Source organism: Equus quagga, chromosome 19 (assembly GCF_021613505.1).
Source record: "Equus quagga isolate Etosha38 chromosome 19, UCLA_HA_Equagga_1.0, whole genome shotgun sequence".
Taxonomy (NCBI): domain Eukaryota; kingdom Metazoa; phylum Chordata; class Mammalia; order Perissodactyla; family Equidae; genus Equus; species Equus quagga.
The window spans coordinates 3,442,595-3,469,513 of NC_060285.1; the positions used below are offsets into that span (position 1 = coordinate 3,442,595).

General features: G+C 46.7%; 1 protein-coding gene across 2 annotated transcripts in view; it reads right to left on the reverse strand.

Moving 5' to 3' along the window:
• Nucleotides 1-26,919, reverse strand: part of TBC1D22A (TBC1 domain family member 22A) — a 344,321-nt gene that overhangs the window by 138,846 nt on the left and 178,556 nt on the right. For both annotated transcript variants that reach the window (XM_046646272.1, XM_046646271.1), the window contains 2 exons: nt 23,612-23,721; nt 1,480-1,555 (listed from right to left, as the gene is read on the reverse strand). In XM_046646272.1, the coding sequence (XP_046502228.1) occupies nt 1,480-1,555; nt 23,612-23,721 (186 nt within the window). The remainder of the gene's footprint in view (nt 1-1,479; nt 1,556-23,611; nt 23,722-26,919) is intronic.

Sequence of the window (26,919 nt, forward strand, 5' to 3'; positions counted from 1 at the left end):
ATCTGCAAAGTGCTTCTTTCTAAACCACAGCACCAGAGAAAATCAATTCAAGGATTTCCCGAACGGCAGCACTGGAACAAATAAGCACTAACCACAACTTTCTAACCTCCATGAAAACATAAAATATGCCTTCTGAGGGACATAAGAGGAAAAGAAGAACCTACTGAAAAAGTGAAACTCACATCTACTACAAATCATATTTCAAAGAACTAAATGAGGCTGGGGAACAGCTGTGGAAGTGCTGGTGGGGAAAACCTCCAACAATATCAAAACAAGCCCTCACTGTGAAGTTAACAAAAAATGTGCACAAGTGCAGTTACATAAGCAAAACACAGGATGTGAATAAACAGGTTGAAAAGCAGCTAAATACACTGAATCAAATAAAGTATTATTGGAAGAACTGGGCAAAACTTCATAATATGGAAATTAGGTATTAACCATTAGATACATAGTTGAAAATCAGACTCAATCAAGGAACAAAATGGAGTTTCTAATTTGTATGACTCCATCTTATAATGTCATTCAACAGTTTCCCAAACCAAGTGCCCACCTTGTGAAGATTACTACTGTCAGAGTTCTCCACTGCCAAAGGTTCAGCAGGGGAAACAAGGAAGAGTGACAAGCACATCCCCAAAAGGCAATGCTGGGACACGCACTGCCATGTCTACATTTCAAGCAGAGTACAATGCCTCTGTACACTCGGTGACATCACCTGCCAAGCTCCCCTGGGGCCTCTGTGACAGGGCATGTCTCTTCTCCAAACCTCATCACTGACCGGCTGGTGTCACAAATCCACGCCTTGGTTCTGCTTGGTGTCACTTTGTTAATGCTCTGTTCGTTAATTTAACAAACTATCAGGAGAATATGCTTGGAACTGGCAAGCATTATCTCTCAACTTTCATTTAATTAAACTCTGCTATTGCAATATGACAGTCAGCACATCATAGGGGGAATTATTTTAATGATGAAGGTAAAAAGTATTTCAAAGCCCCCACTTAAACATGAAAGCATAATCTAAAATTGCCCAAGCACACACTATAATTTTTCCATAATATTAAAGATGTTATTTCCAGACGTGGTAATTAATTGGATTCCACGGAGAAATTATCCCAGCATCCTTGATAGCAAAATGATGCACAAGGCAGGGAAGAGAGTGCCAAAGGACAGCCCTAAACAACCATGTTATCGCCCAGATTATGACAATCACCAGGCACAGTAAGGAGTGAGAGCGCTCGCTTCTGGTCCTCACTCATTACTTTCCGCAAAGCAACTGCACTGAATTCTGATTATATCACCTTCAGGAAAGGATTGGGAGCGGCTCTTGCTCCACTAGCACAGCACTGCCCTGTGTAAGCCAGGGGCCATGGGCTGGACGAGGATGGCATCCTGTCCAGCTGAAGGATGGAGGCAAGTCCCCAAGCCTTCTACCACTTTCTCTCCCCACCCCTCAGGGAGAGGGGTGCTCAGAAGCTGGCTTACCGTCAATCCGGCTCACCAGCTCTTCCAACATTTTCACTTTCATCTGAATCCCAGGTTGGGCAAAGGTGTAGTTGTCCTAAGGAAAAAATAACAACAAATATCATATGCATAGAAAATAAAACACATTTTCCAAAGAGGAAAAAGGCAGTTGGGCAAAGGGGAACATTGTATAATAGAACAAATTCACAAACTGAGATAACGCACGCCACGTGAGGCTGCCTTATACCGCCAGCGTGCAGTACGATTGAGTCTTACTTTGAGAAGGCAAAGTCCAACATTTCCCGATGTGGGAGGATGAGCACACCCATCTCGGGAAATACTTAATGGAGCATTTCTATATGTAAATGTAAGATATTTACATTTAAATTGAACAAGTGGGCAAAGCAGCTGCCTGGCCGGCACACAGGGGCAGTGAGCACTCAGCACTGCCAGGGGAGCTGATGCGAAATGGCGACCAAGCCCAGTGCCGACCATGCCGACATCATGCCAACCACGCTGACAATACGAGGGCCAACAGCACGGTCACTGCAAGAGGAAACAGGGAACATGTGACGTTACTCTCAGAGAACTCAGGTGAAGAAGTTCAAAACTAAGATAAGAAAAGCAGCATAGGCATTGGGGGAAAAGTCTTAAGTCAGACAGACCTGCAGTGGGAGCCGAGCCCTATTACTCAGCAGTGGTGTGACCTTGCAAGTTACATGACCTCTCTGGGCTTCACTGTCATCATCTATAAAACAAGAACCATAATGCTGCCTTCCAGGACTGCTCTGAGGATTCAAGGAAACCACAGCAGTGGAGGATGGAAGAGGGTTCAAGATGTGGCAGGTACTCAGGAACCATAGGCCCTGCTGGCCACTGTCACCACCTGAGAGCGCAGAGACGAGCCAGAGAGGAAAGCTGGCCCCGCTTTGTCCACCCTGGGGCTTCCCCATGGAACTACCCTGAGCAGCTGCAGCCGGCGCTCAGGGATCCCTGTCAGCATGAGGGCTTGAGCTGGACTCATGCAGTGACAGCCTTACACTTGTTGATGAACACGGAAGGCAGAATAACACGCCTCATAGAGGTCCACGGCCTTATTCCTGGAACCCAGCAAAGGCAACTAAGTGAGCTGATCCACTGACTAAGACAGGGAGACTATCCTGGGCTATCCAGAGGTGCAGCGTAATGACAGGGTCCTTCAAAGTGGAAGCCGGGGGGAGAGCCAGGGTCGGAGTGCTGTGGCATGAGAGAGCCTCCACCTGCCAGCGCTGGCTTCAAGGGTGAAAGAAGGGGCCACGAGTCAAGAGACACAGGCTGGGAAAAGGCAAAGGGAGCAAACCCTCCCCAGAGCCTCCAGAACGGACGTGGCCCTGCCCATACCTCAACTGGCCGCAGAGACGCACAACAGGCTCCTGACCTCCAGAGCCAGGTGACAACGAATCTGTGTTGCTTTAAGCCACTGTCTGTGGTGATCTGATATAGCAGTGAGGGGAAGAGAATAGAGCACCCCGAAATGTGCCACTTTGGCATGTGGATTATTTCGAGCTAAAGACAATCAAGGCCCAAGAGGCTCAGGAAGAGCTGTTTCCCTTACCCTGAACTGCTTACAAGAATTGAGAGAGAGGCCCTGAACCCAAGACAACTTCCTATATGAGAAAGAGCTCTCTGCGGGCAGGGCGACATCTGCTCTCCTCCTGTGCAGTCTTCTCCCCTTGCAGCCCAGAGCCCGCCCCCTCTCCCCAACTCAGATGGCATCCAAGCCTCAAGGGCCTGACTGTCTCAGGGTCTCATGTCTTTGGGGTTCCCATACGTATAAAATTTGTTTTTCTCCTGCTAATCTGTCTATGTCAATTTAACTATTAGACCAGCCAAAGAACTTAGAAAGGAAGATGCGAAAAGTTTTCCACCCCTACAGTAGCAGTAGGAAACTAACGCAGGAGGCTTGGGGATGTCCTTTATCAGGGTCCCTGAGAATCCACTGAGACATAAAAAGACCAGAAGAGGAATCTGGAGCAGCCAAGCCTGTGGCCCTGCGCCTGTGGATCCTGGACTCTACTGAGCACTTGGGCCTCGGGCCCTGGTGCCTCCTGTGGGCTCATGATGGGAGAGGACAGCCTGTCCTCAGGGAGTGACCCTAGGGGGCCACACAGCCTTGGCGAGGGGAGTGAGGCCCCTGCCTCAGTGAGGTGTGGGCCAAGGCATGGGGCCCAGGCAGCTGTAGCCCCCGGATGGCTCAGGCCTGGCAAGGCAAGTGTGCAGTCCCATGGGCAGAGCCTTCCTGGCCTTGGAGACGGTGGGGGGACACTCCTGATGCTGTCACACTGAGGGCGGAAGATGTCTGCAGGCACCTTGGACATGAGGGATGCCGGCTTCACACGACTGGGGCAGGTGGCCCCACTTCTCACCCTGCATTCGGAGCCCAGGAGGGAAGCGGAGGGGCAGATCTGGATTTGCTGTCAGAAATGCTTAGAGAACGACCTTCCTGGAGTTCCCTGTGCTCCAAGGGGACGACCCACAGACCCTGGAGAACCCAAACCTGGAGAGGGACGAAGGAGCCTCGGGAGGCCCTAGGCACGTGGCCACAGCACTCACAGGGCCTCACGCTCCAGAATCCACGAGGGGGATTTTCCAGATGAAGCCACCGTGGGCTGAGAGGACAACCTTCAAGCCAGCCGCAGTTTCCAAGGCCGAGGAGCCCTAGAAGAGGACTTGACTGTCTCTGGCACAGTCAGCACTCTCTCTGTGTTTAACATGTGAGCACACACGTGAGTGCATATACACAGCATTCCCTAACTAGAGCGGGAGTGGCAGGTACTGTGGCACAGAACTAAAAATGTCTACAAGGCATCAAGGATTTTTCTTCCCCCAGAAATGGAGAATGAACAGTCAGACTTAACCTCTTACACGGAGATTTCCCCCAAGCGGATTTTGAACGACAGGCTCTGGATTCCACACTGTCACATCTCTGCGAGGGCAAAACCAGGAAGTGCTCTGTGCCCCCGGCTTCACTCAGAGCCACGTCAAGGTCCCTCCGTGATTTGCAGAGGCACGAAGGACACGTTCTCCTGGGGACGACTGCCACAGGGGCCTGGGTGTGATGTGTCTTCTAGATCTGGTGACAACTTGTGGGTCCTGCTAAACTTTGAACTCGTGAGAAGTGAAGGCTGTCAGAGCCTCGAGTTTAATGGACAGGACGCTGGGCCCTGCAGGAACCGTGTGCATCCCAGTGGGATCCCGGGAGCCCCTCCAGCTGAGACAGGGCAGTGGCACAGGTTAAGGACAAAGTGTGAGCTTTAATGTATTCAAAATTTAACAGCAAAGAGAAATCTTGGTTTTGGACTTAAACTACCAAGAGTTAGCCTTTAAGACTTAATTTCTCCCTGGAAATTGGAGAACCAAAGGAGATTTATATTCAAATTTGGTGCATACTGTGTTGTTGGAAGTTTACACGCTGTCATTTAACCTCATGGCAGAATTTCTGATGAGCCAGGTTGAACAAGATAGCTGGATATAATTAAGGATGAGAAACAAACTAGAGAGTGATTTTGCAACCTTAGGTAGAGGCCTTGCAGATAATTTAATCAATGTTCGATTCAGAGCCACTGGGAGCACAATGTCACACCTTCCCCCAGTGGTCCCAGGAGAATACTCACAGGAGCAGGGCTTTCATTGGGGGCTGGCCTGTCCAGATGGACTGCGCATCTCCTCCTCTCCCTCTCTGAGGGAGGCCACACCCCGGCTGACCAGGGACCTAATGGTTATGCAAACAACTAGCTAGGAGCTAGGAGGAAACACTCCCCCAAACCTGGGGTCTGCTTCCAAGTAGAAGGAACTCAGCTGGTGCACTTTATCCCCAGAAATACTCACCTCAAGAAGGCAACTTGTCAATTGCTAAATCTGGGAGAATAAATAGCCTGTGACTTCAGCTATCCTTCCAACTCTCAGAGTCGGCTGATTCCCCGGGAAGGATGCTCCTCCAGGAAAGCTATTCCTCCCAGGAAGGCTGCTCCTCCAGGGAAGGCTGCTCCCTCAGGGAAGGCTGCTCCCCTGGGAAGGCTGCTCCCCCAAAGAAGGCTGCTCCCCCAGAGAAGGCTGCTCCTCCGGGAAGGCTCCTCCCCCAGAGTAGGGTGCTCCCCCAGAGAAGGATGCTCTCCCAGGGAAGGCTGCTCCCCCAGAGAAGGCTTCTCCCCCAAGGAAGGCTCCTCCCTCACACAGGCTGCTCCCACTAAGGCTCTGCTGCACATGAGGCTGGCCTGCCCTGGCCCAGGTTTGGCTCTGACGGGGCAGATAAGCCTGAATAATCCTGGGATTCAGTCAGCCAGTTTATTTGGCTCTTACACTAAGATAGGATTTCAAGCCACTCATTTAGAAGAAATAAAAGGTATTCTTTGGTCTCCATCTGCCACTATTTTGTTTTATTTCTCAATTTGTTCAAAACCCAGGTAGGGATGATGAGTTCTCTCAGAAATCCAAACAATGAGAAAAGAATGACACCTGAGGGCCTAAAAGAAAAAAGGTCTGTATTTTGAAAGAGCCCAAAAAGACTGACAGTAGTGGCCTTGGTATTCTGGATTTAGGCCAGGCACCGAGAAGATCAGCCTTCACACAGGCTCCCACCCAGCCAAGTAGATGGGGCTCAGCGGGCAGAGCCCAGCAAGGCCGGGGCACAGCACAGTCAGCTGAGCAATCCAGGCTACAGATGATCCTGCTCAGCAGCTAGGAAGCCTCTGAAGGACACGCCAAGGACATTCCAGAGCCAGAGGCTGAGGGAGAAAGTGTGAGGGGAAAAGAACATTCTGCGGCCCAAGCAATAGCCTCTCCAGAGCGGCACTTGGCACTCAGGCCGTCCTGGGTATTACAGACTTTTAATTAACACTGGCCCTGATATCAGCTCCCCTGCACTGAACCCAGCATATATGGGGTTAAAACTAAAAGCACTCATCCCCTTTCCCTGCTTCTTCAGTTACACTCATATGCAAATATCTGTTTCTTCAACCTTTGACTCCCTGAACTTTACAACTGAACAGAAGTTACAAATTGATCAAGCCCAGGCGGCCTCACACTGGGCTCACACTAAAGTAGTGGCTCATCATGGGTTCTTGAAGTTTATTACAGGGAAACTGATGTCCGGAGAATATCAAGAAACGGAAGCTTCTCAGGCCCCAACTCCTCAGCTTCCTGGCACCAGAGTCCACCATCCACTGTGAAGACAGACAGCCAAGGACACCCATCTGCAGAATCTCTTATCTCCTCCTCCTCCTCCCCTGCAAGCAGCCCCAAACGCAGGCCAGTGGGAAAGTACTGACCAGCAAGGCCATAGACCCCCTCCGTACAAGCAGCCACATTCCTCAACCTTTAAAAATCCCTACCCGCTTTTTAATGAGGAGCTAGCAATTCTTAAGGCACTAGCTATTCCTTTGCTCCCTCTGCCTGGCAAAGAAAGTAAAGCTGTTTTTCCTTTTCACCCAAGACTCTGTTCTTGTTATATGGATTGGTGCAGGGCTCCACCAGCACCTCTGATCAGACCACAGGTTCTGTTTGCCTAAGCCTGGGAAACAAGATTTACCTTCGGGACACCACCCCCAGCACCCCATCCAAACACGTACCCACACACATGCCTAGCACAGAAAACGTCTGCAGAATGAACATATGAATGGACAGGCAAAATATGAGTTAAGTGAGAACACTCAACATTTACAGAAATGTTAATAGGAATAATATTACTCCTTTCACAAAAAGTAAACATTCATATCCTTTCAAATTGAGATATGATTTTGTGTCTTTAAAAAAGGATATAACATATAAAACTTACAGGTCAAAGGGAAGAAAGGAAGGTCTGAGAAGCACAACGACCGTTTGGAAATGTTTTACAGAAGGTAAAGTCCACATTAGCAGGAAACATCAAAGAACGCACACTGGGCTTGCCCTACATCTGCTGCTATTCCAACCTCACACTCCCACAAGAACAAATAGCACTTTCTGTGCTCTTCAGAAGAAAAGCATCTGAACAAAAGAATAAAATCTTCTGAAGGAGCATTTCAGAGAGGAGTGGAAACTAAATTCAGATTGGCCTAGCTGGAAGGACCCACAGCACCTAGCGGCTAAAGCTTGCAGCTCGTGGAGAAGCAAGAACCTCCGCACCTTTGACACGGCCGTTCTCCTGCACCAGAGAGCCATCTCCTCACCAAACCCACAGCCCCCTTCCCGGCCAATCTCCCTCCAAAAAAACCTTTCTTATACTGAAACCAAATTTGGCTTCTTGGCCCCCCTGGACCCGCCTCTGGAACAGCTCGGCTGTCCTCTTTGCAAACGATGGTCTGAAAGACCTCCATCTCCTTCAACACTTCTAAGATCCTGTTTCAGACGCCCTCAGGACAGCTGGCCACACCCCACACAGGTCCTGGAGGTCCAGAGGACAGAGAGCTGGAGGGCTACTTGCCACAGCCTCACTCAGTTTCCAACAATTAATACATCATTCCAATTAATGAATCAATCCAATATAAGACAGAACCACATCAGACTATTACTTCTTTCATCTGCACAGTAAACACTTACTGAATGCCTCCTACGTGCCAGACAATCCACTGAGTCCCGAGCAGAGACGGTGTGCAGAAAAGCAGGCCTGAGACCAACGTCGTTCGGAAGGCCCGTCTGCAAGGTAGGCCCTCCCTCAGCTGGTGCCTGGGACCTTGGAGTTTGGGAGCGTTCCCACCATTTGCTAACTAATAAGAATGACTCATTGTGCCTCAGTTGAGCAATGTGGTTTATGCTGAACCCCTGCTTTCCTTCTAGGAGTCTGGGATTTTGGATGATGCCAGGCAGAGGGTGCCCACGTGGAGAGCCCTCAACAGAAACCCCAGCGTGGAGTCTCTTACACTCCCTGGTAAACAATATCTCACACGTGTTGTCTGGGGAGTTGAGCGCTTCCTGCGTAACTCCGCGGGATAGGACTCCTGGAAGCCTGCACCTGGTTTCCTCCAGACCTTTTCCTCTGGCTGGTTGTGCCTTGCATACTTGCACTGTAATGAATCATGGCCAGGAGCACAACTATACACTGAGTCCCAGGAGACACTGAACCTGGAGGTGTTGGGGGCGGTCTTGGGTCCTCTGAGTTGACACAGGCGGGGAGAAAAACAAACAGGTCCATCTATTCACAGAGAGGACAGTCAGTCATCAAGCAAACGTTCATCATGCAGGCCGTGCAGATGCATGTGAGGGGCTCACCGGGATCTGGCGAGGCCCGCCACCACAGCACAGAACAGGGGGCCCGGCCTGAAGAACACGCTGAGGACGAGAGGCCTGAGCTGAGACGTGGAAAGAAGGGAGCACTGCACAGGAAAGCCCGGCAGCAGTCGGGAGCATGGCACCTTCTGGAACAGGATGCAGGCCAGTGCCGCTGGAGGGCAGCAAGGCAGGTGGGGTAAGGCAGAGTGGACCACTCTGAGGCTGGAAGGTCACGTGAGGAGTGAAGGGTAAGACCACAGCAAAGCTACGAAATGAAGTCAAGGAGTGGAAATGGGGAACCACCACAGTTAGATCTGCATTTTGAAAAGATGAGGGTGACTGCAAGGTGCAGAGTGACAGAGGGGGCCAAAGAGAATACAGGACGTCAGGTATGAGACCAAGGCTGTAATCTGGGCAAAATAACGCTGAGAACGCCCACTGAAGATGCAGTCAACCCAGACTGTCCAAACCGCTTTTAACAACTGATATTGGTTGGTTTTGTTAACTTGAACGTCGGGCTTTTCATTTATTCCTATTAGCTTGTTCATTTGATTGGTTCCCGGCTGGCATTGCAGGCAGCTGCCCTCATTCTGAGTCTTGATTATGTCATCTATCACATTAGCTGTCCCTCCAAGCTTAGAGGCACTGGTTAAACCTACGCCCTCAGTGTCTTCCTCACAGTCTCAGTGGAGAGGGGAGAAGGACAAGAGCAAGGACAGAGCCGCACGGTGTTCCTCAGATGCCGCTCGAAGATGGAAGAGCACTGTAAACGTACATGCAGCCAACTCCTCGCTTCCTCCCTGCTGGCTGAATTTCTCTGATCTTCTGTTTTCTCATCTGTAAATGGAGAGAAGAATGGCTGCTTCACAAGCCACTGGGTTCCCACACAGGGTGAGAAAGCTCCTTCCTGTTCCCGCTTCCAAGGTGACATCAGTCATAGGAGAGTGGTGAAGCCTGGAGGCGCCCATCAGCCCTGACAGAGCCACCAGCTCCTACTGTAAACCACTCAGAAAGTGGGGAAACGCCGAACGCCTGTCTGCAGAGACTGGCCGAGCAGCAGCACAGGCGGTGTGATGGCACCTGAAGGTGGTCTACGGTAAGCTACAGGTACGCGCTGTAAGAAGCAGAGGAACCACGAACGGAAAAGAGGGTGCGAAGAGGAGAGACGGCCTATGAGCCAAAGTGAAAACAAACAAGAATAATAAAAATACTCCCTGAGGGAAAGACGCCAGTCTGTAAAGGCTACATACTGTATGGTTCCAAGCAAATGACATTCTAGAAGAGGCAAAACTGTGGGGACAGTAAAACGATCAGTGATTGTCAAGGGTTTGGAGAGGGAGGGATGGACAGGCGGGGGGCTGGGGATTTTCAGGGCAGTGAAACCACTCTGTACGACACCGTAATGGAGGATACCGTGATGGTGGATACGTGCCATTATACATTTGCCCAAACCACAGAATGAACAGCACAGAGAGGGAACCTAATGTAAACTATGGGCTTTAGTAAATAATAATGTATCAACATTGGCTCAGTTATAACAAACACACCACACTAAGGCAAGATGTTAAGAACAGGGGAAACTGTGTGTTTGTGAGGAAGACGTGAGGGAGTATATGGGAACTCTGAACATTCTGCTCAATATTTCTGTAAACCTAAAACAGCTCTAAAAAATAAAGTCCCTTAATTAAAAAAGTACTCAATGCATCTGAAAGACCATAGGAAAAAGGAGGAAACAGGATGAAATTAATAGAAAACAAACAGCAAACAATGGCCTAAACCCTAGCCATATAAATAATTACATGAATGTACATGAACTAAACACACAAGGATAAAGGATAAGAAAGTAAAATCCAACTAGAAGCTATCTGCAAGAAATGCACCTTAGATAACAAGATACAAGTAGACTAAAAGGAAAGGGATGGAAAGATGCAGCAAGGAAATGCTAACAACAGGAAGACAGAATGGCCATATTAATATCAGATGAACTGGGCTCCAGGACAGGGGATATAACCAGAAACAGAGAAGTATTTCATAACAATAAATGATAAACATACAAATTCATCAAGAAACATAATCATCCTACATGTGTATATATTTAATAACTAAGATTCAAATAACATGAAGCAAAACCTGATAAAACTGAGAGAAGAGACAAGTCAACCAGTGTAGTTGGAAATTTCAGAAGTCCTCCCTCAGTAACTGATTGAAAAAGCAGACAGAAAGTCAGTAAGGGCAGGGAAGACTGGAATAATACTACCAACCAAAACGACCTAACTGACAGTTCCAGGAACGTCCCCCAACAAGGCAGAACACACATTCTTTTTTTCAAGGACACACAAAACACTCACCAAGACAGACCATGTGACAGATCTTAGGACAAATATCAATCAATTTAATTTTCAATATGAGGAATTCAAGACATCACTACAGTTCCTACAGACGTTAAAAGAATTAGAGAATATTGTAAACAACAGTATGTCAATGAATTAGACAACTGTTCATAAAGATCAAATTCTTCAAAAGACACAAATTATCAAAACTGACAAGAAAAGAAACAAAAAATCTGGAGCCCTACCCAGAGCAGAAATTGAATTTATAGTCAAAACTTTCTCACAAAGAAAGTTCTGGGCCAAGATGGCTTCACTGTCAAATTCCATCAAACATGTAAGGAAGAAATAATACCAATCTTATACAGACTCTTTCAGAAATTACAGGAGCATTTTATGAGACCACCATTTCTCTAATGCCAAAACAGAAAAAGACATTAGAAGAAAAGAAAATAGAAGACAATATTCCTCATAAACACAGATGTAAAACTCTTAAAACATATTACCAAAAGAGAATCCAGAAATACGTAAAAAGGCTAATAGCTCACAACAAAGTGGAGTTTATCTCAGGAATGCAGGTTGGCTTAACATTAAAAATTAATCAAAGTCCTTCACTACATTAACAGATAAGTAAGAAAAATCATACAATCATCTCAACAGAAGAAAAACCATTTGACAAAACACTGATTCATAATTTTTAAAGTCTCACAAACTATGATCTGTCTTTCAGATCTTCTTCTACCAATTCTTTAAATTCTATCCTTAACTTTTTCTTCCATTATAGACTAGTATTCCTCAAGTGTAAGGACCTATCAAAATAAACCAGGATGCTTATAAAAAATATCGACTCCTTCCCTGTGGAATTTACCATCAACAATACCCCAAATAAAGGGCATCTACAAAAATCCAACAGCTAACACCACACTTACTGGTGAGAGCCTGAATGATTTACTCTCCACCAATGTCTGGAAGGAGGTAAAAATGTCTGCTTTCATCACTTCCATTCAACGTTGTACTTACGATCCTTGACAATGCAATACAGCAAGAAAAGGAAATAAAAGCCATACATATTGTAGAGAAAGAAGTAAGACTGCTTATGTGCAGATCACATGATTATGTACATAGAAAATCCTCAAGCATGTACCATAAAGCTCCTAGAACTAATAAGTACATTTAGCAAGATCACCATAAATACGGTGTGGCATATTACATTTTCCAAAAGTGGCCACGACAGTATCTTGTATCCCACATGTTCATTCATGATGTGACCAGCACTTGCGCATCAAGAGATAGAGTGTAATTTCCCTCTCTCTGAATGTGGGTGGGCTTGTGACTGTTTCAACTGCAAGAGTACAGTAGAAGTGATACCATGTGACTCCAGAGGCTCAGTCACAAAAAATGCAACTTGCACCTTGTTTTCTGGAAGTCTTACTGGGAGCCTTGACCCATGTAAGAATTCTGGCTATCCTAAGGCCATCGTGCCATGAGGATGATAAACCACAGGGAGAGGCCATGTGTGGGCAGCTCAGTCTACAGTCCTAGTCTTAGAGTCAGGCACCAGACACATAAATGAGACTTTAGATGATTCGAGCCCCTACGTATCAACTTGTACCAGCTTCAAATCTTCCCACCTGAGGCTCCAGATACTGTGGTGTATAGGTAAGCAATTCACGCCATGCTCTGACTGAAACCGGACCCACAGAATCTGTGAGCATAATACAACAGTTGCTTTCAGTCAGAAAGTTTTGGAATAATTTGTTATGCAACAATACTAACTGGAAAACTATGTCAGTTTACAAAAATCAGTTATTTGTACAAACCCAGAGTAAAAATCGAAAAAAAAATTATAAGCAAAGCTATCCCATTTAAAGTAGCATTTAAAAAAACTAGAAATAAGTTTAACAAAATATGAGCAAAATCCATACATTGAAAACTACAAAATGTTTGTGAGGATAAATTAAAGAATTCTTAAATAAATTAAGAAATTCACTATGCTTATGGATTAGAAGAATCAATATTGTTAATAATACTGTTAATTGTTGGAAAACTGACATATAGATTCAATATAATCCCACTCAAAATCCCAGCTCCTAAGGCTTTTTTGGTAGGAAACGGTTACTGAAAAACTTTACATAAAAATGCAAAGGACCAAAATCCACAGTATAATTTTTTTAAAAAAGAACAAACTTGGTGGACTTACTCTACCCAACTCCAGGAAGAGCTCGGGCAATTCAGATAGGACGTACTGGCATCAAGACCCACTGACAGATCAGTAGAACAGAATAGTGTGCAGAAACAGACACACTGAGACCATCATCTCAGCTTCAGAAAAGGTGCCCAAGCAAACTGTTCTAGAAACAAAACAAAACTGTTTTCAACAAATGGTGCTGTGTTAACTAGGAAGTCTCTATTGTAAAAATGAACCACCACGCCTTCCTTACACCACACAGAAAAATTAAGTTAAGCCACATGATAAACCTATAGGTAAAAACTAAAATTACAAAGCCTCTGGAAGACAGACTTAGGAGAATACCCTGGCATCCTGTGAGTAGATAAAGGATTTGTAGTTAGGACACAAAGAAAACCATTACCACAAGAGGAAAAAAAGGATAAATCAGATTTCATCAAAATTAAATTTTTCTGCTCATCAGAAGACACTGTTAAAAAAAGTGAATTGACAAGCCACAAACTTTGGAAAAAATATTTTCAAAATACATATATATCTTAACAAAGGATTGCTATCCAGCATAAAGAAAGAAGACGGGGAAATGCAATGTTGGTGAGGAAGTGGAGCAGCCTGACATTACATTCATTGCTGACAGGTGTGTACAACAGTATAACCAATTTAGGGAAATATCTGGCTGTTTTTCATAAAAACTAAATAGACCCCTACACTACGACCCAACAAGTCCTCTTGTAGGTATTGACTCAAAAGAAATGAAATATATGTCAACAAGAAGACGTATACGTGAATGTTCACAGAAATTTTATTCTTAACTGCCAAAGATCGAAAACAGCCTTGGCTTCCCCCAACAGGAGGATGGATACACAAACTGGGATATATTCACACAATGGAGTACTACCCAGTACTTAAAAGGAATGAACCATTCATTCAGGCAACAGCATGGATTTTATGTTTTTCAATGCTATTGTAAATCGAATTTTTTTGAATTTTCATTTTTCAATTGTCTGCTGCTCCATGACTCACTCTTAATGAATCGTCCGCTTCTGCCTGGTAACCAACACATTTTTGTCTATTTAATAAACCTTTTTAAAATGTTACCAAGAATGCTCAATTTTGTTGACTGGGGCTCTAAAATCACCTCTCTTCCACACATAGAGCATGATTCGTCTGGTGTCTGAGACAGGAACAGATTTACATGGACTAGGTGCTTCTTTCGTCCACTCTCCCATCCACGGGCTCGGCACCAGGCCGCAGCTCTGCCTGGCTCCACCTGAGAGCTGCACTACTCTTTCCAGGTGAAGGCTCTTCCTGACGCACACCACAAAAGCCAAATCAGGGCCAAGTAAGCTTTCTCTCTGCCACCGTGCCAAGCAACAGACAGCCCCTTTGTTCCTCTCTTTCCTTTGAGCTTAGCTGGAAGATAACCACATCCCCAGGCCTAAGACCAGCCCAGGTTCCAGCCGTCTAAGCTCATTTCTGAGGATCCGGAGCCACCTTCTGAGCTTGCCTTGGGCCCTTCTCCTTTCTGAAGCATAAACTTCTCTGAGGGCTCCCTGCACAGGCTCTGGTTTCCTGCAATACAGCTGTCCCTTTTCTCCTCACTAGCATTATCTTCAATGGCTAACACACAACAGCTGTATTTGAGGGATCCCCCCCGCCCTCAAGACAACACCCACTCCAGACTCCAGTCACAGGCCTGGTAGCTTCCCTGCCTTTCTCTAAATGAGTCACTCTACCGCCACATTTCCAGCCCTTTCTCTGACAAGTTCCAAGATAATATAGTCACTTTCTCCAATATTCCCATCACTTCCATGCCACCAATCACTTCTTAGAATTGAGTAATTCTTCCCCAAGGAAAGGAAATGCAAATGACTAATTATAAAAGGCAGCGGTTCTCTCCTACTCAGAGGCTGTCCTGTTAAGTAATGAATCTGAGAGGGACAGGATGACTTCAGGGTGGGCCAACATGGAAACCGTAACTCAGGAAGTAACAGCTGCCGAAGGCCCAGCGCTAGTGCTGTTAGTGAAATGAAAGGGCTGGCAAAAGCACAAGAATAATCCCCTAAAAGCCTCAGGAGGCCTCGCCCCGCCTGGACGCTGCTGCACACGACAGGACGCAGGGCTCACACGGCGCCTTGGCAGCAGCTGCCACCAGAAGCCACGCGAGACCTGTCCTCCTGGGGCCGAATGCCACACCCCGCTGTAAGGCAGTCCTTTGTAAAGAAATAGTCCATCAGCAGCATTGGCTCAGATGGATTTCTGTGATCTACACCAAAACTATCCCCAAAAGGCAGCTACTAATACTAAACAGCATTAGAAAGACACAATCCGAGACAACACTGGAAGAAACAGTGGCCCACCAAATGATTTTTAAAACTTACATCTCCGGCTGGAACCTCCCCCGACCCCCAACCCCATTAACTTGAGGAGAACACCTGTCCGCCTCATGCTGGGACCTGAGGGGAAAGCCACGTAGGCCCCCCATCTCGCAAGCCAGATCGCCCCTCAGGAACCAGAGGCCGAACCCACATGCAGCCACCCTGCGCACGTCAACTCAGGATGCCCATAGGACAAGGGGCACAGAGGGCAAAACGCAGCAAAATGGGCAAAGAGCAACTGGTAAGGAAGTGGAAAATGAGGAGGAAAATGAAGTGAAGCATTCCCCAAAATTCAACTTACCTGAACTTCAATCAAAGCCACCACACAACTGAGGGAGGAAACCCAGAAACTGCCCCAGCGCTGAGGACTATTCACCACGGAAGCTTCAAAGTTACAGACTGGGAATCATGGTCACGGCTTCTGCACTGAGCCCTGTCTGTGCCCCAGCCAGCCTGGGTCACCCTCCTGCATTGTGCAAACCCCCAGTGCACAGTCCGCCAGGTCAGATTCAAGCAACCGTTTCACCACAAAATAAAGAATTTCTCACAAGTTCATTCACTTCTCAAGACAAAATCATCCCACTGGATAACTAACGGGGTCACACAGATGAAAAGAATCTATGCCAGATCTGCTGACTACAAGCCCAGCCTTCTTTCTCCACAGCATTTCCTAATGAGCTGCTGTTAAAATTCTTCCCTGCACAGGACTGTCCATGCATCACTGGACATTTAGTACCCTGATCCCTGCCAACTAAAGGCCAGTGGCATCCCCGTTACGGCACCCACCAAAAAACACCCCAGACACTTGCCAGCAATCCTAAGGAGGCAGTCTGGCTCCCCACTGCCACCTCCCCCAACTAAGGGCACTCACAGTGCCACAGCTCACAAGGCCTACAGTCCGCCTTGGCACTCTTTCTTGCACCTGGCCCTCCTATGGCTGGCCTGCCACAACCTAGCTTAGGCTCTCATTGGGCTCAGGATGGCTCCCCTCCCTAGCCCAACATGCAGCCCCATCCCTCGGCCAGGTCAGACGTCCCTGAGGGCAGTGCCCAGGACCTCACTTCAGTGTTCACACAAGCCAGCAGTGCCTTCCACACACTGGCCTGTGAACTAAGTCTCCCCCATAAGACAATTACACCTAGAAATGCAGCTGCTGCTCTTTCTGTCCCAGCACCAAATGCCCCTCAATAAAAAGAACGTCTTTCCCACAAACACCTAGTGGGGAAGGCACCAATCCATCAGAAATGAGTGACCAGGCCCGAACACCTGGGGAGGGCACCAATCACAGGCCTTTCGCAGAGCTGCAGAGGGTCAAACCAGCCTCCCAGCCTCGGGCTCCAGCCCACTCCTACTCCCTAAGCAGTCTGGGTGAGTTCACGTCCCGGATTCTCCACCTAGTAGAATGCCAACCCCAACCCTGGTCTGGACGGCTCCCTGGTAACTGCTGGTATAGCCATTCTTATAAACGTTCTGTGTGCCCTGGAAAAGAATGAATACTCTCTATGTGCTGGATATGGGGTTCTAGATATGGCCAGTAGCCCAACCTTATTAACTCTGTGGTACAGATACTCTATAATCTTACCAGTTCTTGCCTGCATGACCTGCTAATTACTGAGACACAAGACAGCCAGAGCCACACTGTGTGGGTCTGAATCCTGACTCTGCAGCTTACTAGTCACACAAAGAGAAACACCTTACAGACGTGTAGGGGGGAAACTGAGCTAACATAGACAAGTGAATACAGTCAAAGAACTGAGAACTATGTCTGGCACTGAGAGTGTCTTCTAGTAATTCTGCCAAATTCTTGCTTCTCTCTCTCTCCCTCGCTTCCCTTTCTTTCCTCCTTCCTTCTCTCTCTCTCTCATACACACACACATACATGCTCGTGAGTTATACTACGTACATGTACACAAATGCTGTCAGGGCATACATTCAAGATTGTACCTTCCCTGGTAAACTTATCCACTTATCACTAGGTAATGATACTCTTTATCCCTAATAATGCTTTTTGCCTTAAAATCTATTTCATCTAATGGCTACGTCAGAGCTACACAGCCACTTAACTATGATTTTGGTTGGTACCTATCTGTTGCATTTCTCCCAACCCCATCCTTAGCACCTTCTTGTAATCTCAGGTTTCAGTGTCTTATAAGAAGAATACAGCTGGATTGTGTTTTTAAATCCAGTCTAGCTCAACAATTGTTTTTCTTCAGAACACCAAACATATGGCTCCATTTTATTCTGGCCTCTGTTGCTCCTGCTGCAGGCTGTTTTCCACCAAATCGTCCACCTAAATATTCTATGTGTAGGTCATTGGCCTTGCCTATGAGATTTTCCCTTATCTTTCATATTTAGTGGTTTCACTTTCACTTCTCTATGTGTGTGGTTTTTTTTTTAATTCCTCTTTCTTGAGACTTGTTCTGTTTACTGAATAAAAGTAACAATGTCTTTCATCAGTGCTGGAAAATTCTCCACCAATTATCTTTATAAATACTATTGGCTTCCCTCCAGGACATTTACTCTTTCGAGATCTTTTTTTATTCTCCTCTGTTCTCTCTTTCATGGTTTTATCATCCCTCTGTGCTGCCTACTCAGTGATTTTCTCAGACCTATGTTCCATTTTAACTAATTCTCTCTTCTGCTGTGTCTAATGAATTTTAAATTGTCAACAACTATAATTTTGGTTGCAAGAAGTAGTTTTTTAAAAAAATCTGCAAGTTCTTTTTTCACAGTCTTGTTCTTGATTTCTAAGCCCTTCTTTCTCCTTGATCATTCAAAACCGAGACGTTCGTGGTTCAGCAACATCACTGTTCTAGGATCTCAAGTCCTGGGAGTACAACTCCTCCTGATCACAGTGCCAGTGACGTTTACTCTGGGCGCACCTTCCCCTGTTCTGTGCTTTTTCTATTGTCAGTTCATCTTCGGGGTCTTTCTGTCAGAAAACCCCAGGCCCGTGTGGAGAGAGCATCCCTCTAGGGCAGCACTTCTCCACGGTGGTCAGCCAACTGCCATGGCCCTGAGACCTTTCAAGTCCAGCAGTCTGCAAGATCAAAACAGTGCTCACAACAATCCTATGGCGTTAGTTACCTCTGTCACTGTGCTGACATCTGCACTGAGGGCACAAAAGTGGTGGTGAGTGAAAATGCTACACACTGACATGAGTCAAAGCAGTGCCACCAAACTGCGTTCTTAACACCACACACTCACAGCTAAAAGGAAGAAAGGCATTTCACTTAATGATGTCCTTGATGAAGCAGAAACATTCCTAACTTTATGATTAACATCATGCTAAATCTCAACCCTTGAGTTCAAAACATCTTTTCAATATTCTGTGTGGCAAAATGAGAAGAACACATAAAATATTCGAGCTGTACCAAAAAACAGTGATTTCTTCCAGGAAAGCAGTTGGTGCAACTGTTTGAGCTGTGAGCTAAATTAGACACATTTTTCATGAAATACCATCTTAACTTGAAAGAATGACTAACAGGCAAACAGGCAAACTGGTTATTCAAACTTGGGTATCTGGCAGACATTTTCTCAAAAATGAACAAAGTTAGCCTGTTACTTGAAGGAAAGCAATCAAGAGTATTTGTTGCCAATAATAATATTTGAACTTTTAAGCCAAAATCTGAATTTTGGGGAACTCTTGTCTGCCACTCTGGTTTTGACAGCTTCTTCTTATAAGATGGTGATCATGTTAACAAATGTGATTTTTTGACACTGTATGATGAAACGTGTCGATATTTAGAAGATCTGCAGACCTCAGTCATCCAATATTTTCCAGATGACCAATGTCTGATGTTACAGGACCACACGCAGGTAAAAGATCCCTTCAAAGGGCAAGACAGGCTGATGGATTTTAACATAACTGAGTACAAAATGTTCATTGATGTGGCTTCAGATTTCACACTGCAGCTAACCTTTAAGACACTACCATTTGTGGATAAAGAGAACAAATGAGGGGTTACGAAAAGGGAAGGGGTGGAGGGGGTGGGCAAAAGGGTTGTAAAGGGGTATGTATGTATGGTGATGGATAAAAATTAGACTATTGGTGGTGAGCACAATGCAGTCTATACAGAAACTGATATATAATGATGTACACCTGAAATTACACAATGTTATAAACCAACACGACCTCAATAAAATAATTGGAAAAAAACGTACTGATGTAGAAAGATGGAGTTAACAGAAAAGTGCAGGTTACAAAATAACATGTATACTATGATTTTATTTTGGTAAAAAATGCATGTGGGAAACATCAATAAACAAACACACAGATACAGAGAACAGATGGGTGGTTGCCAGAGGGGAAGGGTGTGGTGGGAGGGTGAAAGGGGTAAAGGGGCACTTTTGTATGGTGCTGGATGGAAACTAAACTTTTAGTGGTGAACACAACGTAGTCTACGTACACCTGAAATTTATATAATGTTGTAAACCAATGTGACCTCAATAAAAAAATGCATGTGGACTCTCAGAAAGAAAGAAAAGAAACTAGTAAGCTGTGGTTAGTATGAAAGAGAAAACATCTACAATGACCTGAAAGGGTTATTCAAACACTCCTCCCTTTTCCAGCTCCACACCTGGGTGAGGCTGGATCTTCTTCACTGCGCCCCAACCCAAAGACCACATTACAGCAGACTGAAAGTAGAAGCGTCTGTGAGGTTCAGCTGTCTTCTACTAAGTTAGACACTGAGGAGTTTTACAAAAAAGTAAAACAAAGCCTTCCCTCTCTCTAAATATTTTTGTTTTGGAAAATATTAATTTATCACAAAAATACGTTACTTATAGCATACATGAGTTTATCATTATTTTAAAATAAATTACTAAATACTTGTAAATTACTCTCAGTTCGCGTTTCTAACACGCTCAATATCAACAGAACTAACCCACATAAGTAAAGGCTCTTTGAGTCCCTCGGTACTTTGCAAGAGTGTAAAGCGGTCCTGAGACACAGGGTCAGAGAACCTCAACTGCAGAACCATTTGACTTCGTTTCCCGACAGCACCTGGATCTTCCCAGGATCTGCTTTTGTCTTATTTTTACACCTCGCCAGGGCAGACAAACCTAGCTCTTAGCCATCACTGTGTCTGACGCTTCACTGCAGTCAGCTGGTAGGTGCATCTCTCATCCTTTTGAAGGACTCCCTTATCAAGGAGCCCGGCGTGCTCCTAGAGAACTTCTGTTCAGCATCGCCCAGCACTTCCAGGCGCTGGTTGGGAGGGGGTGGCTTGTTCTTTCTCCCAGTGTGCCACGTCACTGGACAAGAGCCTCCTCTCCCAGCATCCGCCATCCATAGGCAATCCTCCCTCCCACCCTGCCACCTGGCTCTGAGACCCTCGGGGACAGCAGGGGGACGGTGAACCACCTGCACTCATGTCTCACAACTGGCACGCAGCGCCTGGAGATGGTAGGTGATCACCACTCTCTGGCCACATGTGGAAGGCAGAGTCTCAGATGAGGCTCCAAGTGAAGCAAAAATACCACTGCTCCTACCCAGGATATTCGAGGGCAACAAAAATGAATAGATGTGGCTTCTGCCCTCTAGAACTTCTCTGGCAAAATGGAACTCATTTCTACTTATTTTAGCTGGAGATAGTCATAAAGCAAAGTAGAGAACCACAGGCTTTAGGGTTCGAATGTGGGTCCCCACACAAGCCTGGGCAAGCGGCTCAACTCTCGTGTACAACAGTGTAACGTCTGCTCTGCTGTGAGGCTGAACCACCATCAGGGGCACCAAGTGACTGGAGACACTCAACACACGCTGAGTGTCACTGCCTCACCCTCGTGCCCGCTGTTACTACCTACCAGTCCCAAGAAGTCCTGTCATTCCTCATGAGGAGGGCCACTGCACAGAGCCCTGGCCCAGCGCCTCTGACTCCCTGAAGCCTCTTTGGCAAAGCTGTGGACTGCTAACGCGATATTATCTAAAGGAATTACAATCTCCCGAATTCCCCAGATGGTGCTGGTTGGCATCCCTAACACTTGCTCGCGGAGGCTCATGTGGAGTCAATCCAACCACGTCAGAGAAAGATGGATACTGCCGTTGGCCTGCTGTGTGCTGTAAACACAAGCACCAGAAAAGCACCGGCCATACACACATCAGCCTTGTCAAGAAACCATTTCATCAGACAACAAATCTCAGGTGAGAAATGAAAAGTGAGCATCGATTTCACTGTACAGCTGATTTTATTTACAAATAGAAGCTGGATAATCTTGTATTTAAATGGCAGAAGTTCCATCACTCATGATCAGAGAAGCGACATTTGAAATTGATAAAATTTCACATTATGATTCAATCTCTTTTCTAAGGGGGAAAAAATGTCTTAAGTTTTATGAGAAAGACTAAAAAATATGAAAATATTAACAAAGTAGGGAAATGATGAATTGATACGTCAGCCAAAATATGTCTCCAACGGGCACACTTTTCTTTACAAGATACAACATCAGTCACGAGGAGGTCTGGATCAGCTCTCAGACACAAGGTCTCATTCTTCAATTACGGGGAGGGCTTTTACTTTCTCTGTCAATTCCTAAGTTATCCAAAGTAATGTGAGCCCACACCGTTTCCGTCAATAGAATCTTTCCAGCTCATTTATTCAGACTAAACCTCAGGGCCTAAGTCTTTAGATGACATCTTATAAAAGCCTTACTTTGACCACTTGAAATCAAGTAGCTTTGCTGAGACTCTCCAGTTAGTGGCACCAGGAACAACACTATGACAACGGCTCAGGAAAAGCCAAACCCTGATGGGAAACACATGTGACAAGTGCAACCCCAGTCGGGGGAAGGCCCCCTCTTTTACCTGGAACAAGAGGGATCCTGGAGCACGCACAGATGCCCGCATAGCCTCTATGCCCATGGCAGCCGTCTTTGCAAAGGACCATCCGCAAACGAGTGATGAGAAAGAACCTCAAACGTGTGGTCCCTCAGAAAACTTCCATCAACCAAAGCCCTGCTCTGTGCTTCTTCCCCTCCTCCGTCAGCAAAATTCGTCATCCCCCCAAGTCTCACTTTACCCCACACACGGGTCCTCGGGAGCACAAGTCTTATGCCTCAAAAAGCCGCCCTTACGTCCGTCCCAAGCCCAGCTCTCAGGGGGCCTGTCACCCTACTTCCCTCTCCTTCCTCAGTGCAGAGTGCAGCATCCGGCACAAAGCAGACATCTGAGAAAGGTGTGTGGGCATAAGAGGAGCCTAAAATGGCCCACATCACACCTGAGGGCCGTCCATCTACCTCACTGTTTCCTGCTACATCAAGAGGCTTCAGTCCTCGTTCCTGCCCTCTACCTGCCAACGACGTCCTTCCCAGGCTCTGCGTAGGATGCTGCCCCAAAACTGTTTCCATCAAATCATCCCTCGTCCTGGGAGACCTGTGGCTTTTCTGCAAAAATCCCAGCCTCTGGCCCCAGATGATGACAAATCAAGCAGAGCCCCAGCCACAGGAGAAGGACTCACTCCAGCTTATGCTGTCCTCCGGGACCAGCACTTACATCCCTGGCCCAGGACTGGCAGGGGCTATGTGGCCATCTGGTCACAGGCCCTGTGTTACAGATGAGAGGCTGAGGCCCTAAATGATGCCCTTTAAGGGCACATTCCTCTGAATACAGTTTGCCACCCAAAGGCAACAGCTTGTTGATAGCCCACGTGTGGTGCTGGTACCACTTGGGGTTGCAGGCAACAGAGCTGCGGAGATTGCAATCTACGGGGATCAGACACTGCAGAGCAGAGCCCCAGTCCCTCGGAGCCCTGCACCATCCCCTCCCGCAGGAACCCTCCGCAGGACGCCACCAGGGTCCCCGGAACAAGGAGTGTGCCTGCACAGGCACACCACATACAACCCCACACACAGTATTTCTCACACCTGGTCAACCCTGAGGAGCAGGTACTATTCCAGATGTGGAAAGGGAGGCTTCAGAAGGCAGTCAGTGGTTGATCCGAGATTCAGAAGCAGGCCTGTGGCATCAGGCCCAGCACTCTTCACAAAGCTCATTTTAGATGCGGAATCACATCTCTCTGGCATCAGCACCGGGAGGGGCTCACCTGAATACCGTCGAGCAGCTTGCTCATGCACCAGTACGTGTCGGCCTCGACGTTGCGCAGCACGTCTGCGGGCACGCGGGAGACGTCGGCGGCGTCCACATCCTCTTGCTCTGTGTGCCGTGGAGCATGGAAAAGACAATGAGCAGTTAACCCACAGAGCAAACAACACAGGGCGGGGCGCCTGATGAAGAGGTCTGCGCTCTGTGCCGGGATCTCTCTCGGTCCCATTTTTCTTGCTCTAACGAGACGACGCATGTACTCTTCCACCTCATCACTTAATGGTTCTCAATTTTAATACCTAATTAGTTGCACATAATTAATATTCTGAATCTTCTCTGATTAATTAACATAATTAATACATTGTAAATGATTTCTTCTCAGGCATTTTGCATCCTAATAAGAGAGAACCTAAAATATATTACTTATTCCCAACAGAGATCTGAAAGTTTTTCCTAAGATTTTTAAAATTCTGCTTCTAAGATATGCACCTATTCATTCAGTAATAATTCCTCTAAAAACCTGTTTCCAAGGTTAGAGACTCTAAAACCACACTGGGTAATACCTCTATGCTATGGGCAAATATGCAAGAAAGCAGGAACACAGATGTGTTTGAAAAAAAGAACAGGCAATGGTGTTCTAAATAATTTCCTTCAAGTATAAAAAACCTAATGAGAAAATATAACATAAAAGTTTTAAAATGCAAAACAGATGCCTAATTGAAATGGCTTATCAGACATTTGAACAACTAATTTTAGATCCTTACAGTAACTGCTATCATCCAGCCTAACACTCATAAATTTTAAAAAACTGTGTACCCCACATTTTTTTATTACTTTTGTTTTATTTTGCAAATGTACATGGCATCTTTGCAAGAAAAATGTTCTTTAACGAAAGAAACATTTCAGCCCAGAACATATTTTGGAAGTTTTAAGTGGGTAAAAATGACAACACTTACAATAACTGCTAACACTTACTGAGTGGTTATTATATGCCAGGTATTCTTTCACATGTTTCAAATGTATTAATTCATTTAACCGTTGTCACAATTCTAGTATCACTACCATCAAACCCCTTGGAAAACGAGGTGCCGAGAAACAAGGGACAGGGCCCAGTTGCAGCCTGGGAAGCAGAGGGGTCAGCATGGGGTCCTAGGGCCCATGTTCCTAACTGCTCCCCACAAAGCACAACAGCCCTGCACGCTCACAGGCACACCTCATGTTTCTACCGTTTCCTCGGGGGCAGCATGACACAACTCCTGACTCACACTAAGGTGTATGGCTGGAAGAGCCACAGTGAAGAACCCCCGCTCTGTTCTCCATTCACAAGAGAAATCAGAAAGGTAAAAAGAGGGGAAGGCTGGGGCCGGCCCCATGCTGAGTGGTTAAGTTCGTGCACTCCGCTTAGACGGCCCAGGGTTCGGATCCCGGGCGCAGACATGACACTGCTCGTTAGGCCATGTTGAGGCGGCATCCCACATGCCACAACTAGAAGGACCCACAACTAAAATATACAACTATGTACTGGGGGGATTGGGGGAGAAAAAAGAAAAAGAAGAAGATTGGCAACAGTTGTTAGCTCAGGTGCCAATCTTTAACAAAAAAAAAAAGAGGAGAGGGCTGTCCTGACGACAATGGCCAGCACCCTGTGCAGGTGAGCCAACCAGCTGGGCCCTCCGTATGGGCCTCGTGAGCCTAGACAGCAAGGCCACACGCCCGCTCCCGCATCCAACATAGCACAGCCTCCAGGCAGTGCAGATTCCAGTCAGTTCAGCTCTTAAGTCCCTTATCGCTGCATCCCCCTGGACGCGTGAGATCATATCTGCACACGTACGCAAACGAAAATGGCACTCTTAATGCCCCATTTAGTCAGTCACTCCCTCATTCACTCAAGAAGTATTGTTTTATTTTGGTTTGTTTGGGAGGTTTATTTTATTGAGACATAATTCACATACCATAAAGTTCACCCTTTCAAAGTATACAATTCAGTGGGGTTTAGTATATGCACAGAGTTGGGCAACCATCACCACTATCTAATTCCAGAACATTTTCATCACCCCAAAAACAAACTACCCATTAGCAGTCACTCCCCACTCCCCCCCAACCCCTCCCAGCCCCTGGCAACCACCAATGGGCATTCTGTCTCATGGATTTGCCTATTCTGGACATCTCATATTAATGGAATCATACAATACATGGCCTTTTGAGACTGGCTTCTTTCACTTAGCACCATGTTGCAAGGTTCATCCATGTTGTGTCATGTGTCAGCACATTATTCCTTTTTATAGCAGAATAACATTCCACCATATGGATGGGCCACCTTCTGTTTATCACCTGTCCCTTGTTGGGCACTGGGTTGTCCCCTCACTGGAGCAATGTGACAACATGCAGCAGGTGTGGTGGCTCTGTCCCTACACTCCAGGTCATCGGGCAGAGAGATGAGTAAGAGTCAGTCCCCTCAAGAAGCTCAAAGATTAACGGGGAAAACAACTTTAAAAATTGAAAACATACACGTTTAGATGTCAGAGAGTCACTTTTAGGTATAAATGTTTAGGTATGAAGGTGGGAGAGGGATGGGGAGGGGCAGGTGGGTTACTTCTCAGACCCAGGCTGTGTGCTCACAAGCCAAGGCCTTGGCTGGCAGATCCATGTGGCCCCCAGCTCCGGGGCCCTTCCCTCTGATGCAGGACCCTGATGACCGTGGCCCAGCCTGCTCTGAGCTCCCTCCTCGCAGCCTGAGCTCACCTGTGACATGTGCACCATCCTAGCTGACCTTTGGGGCTGCGGGCTCTCCCTCCTACCTTCAGGCACTGCTCTGCCCACTGGCCTGGCCCAGCAAGACGCCTGGCCTCAGAACTCTGCTGTCCCAGGAGGCCAACATTTGACCTGAGTGCCCCCTCTGATGAGCCCCCACTGTGGCTCTGCAGGAAGGCACTGGGCTCCCGAATTTCTCAAGCAGCCTATGTGGGAGGTGTTATCTCTGCCAGTTTACAGACAAGGACACTAAGTCTCCCAGGGGCGCATTAATGTACACTGTAGGGCCCGCCTCCCACTGCCAGGTGCTGCCCATCCTAACGCCTTTCCAGCTACACGATCAAGTTTGAAGACAACAGTGTAAGTGGCCTCCTCACAGCGGGGACTACCTCGCTGGGAAAATGGCTTTGGCAGATGAGTTCATCCACCACACCAGAGCAGATCTGACTGTATTTTCCAATCTCAGGGAACTGAGTCAACAACAATAATCAGAGGACTTCTCTGGAGAAGTTTCCATCGACACGTTCTCTCTTTCAATGGCCTTCAAAGCACAGAGCT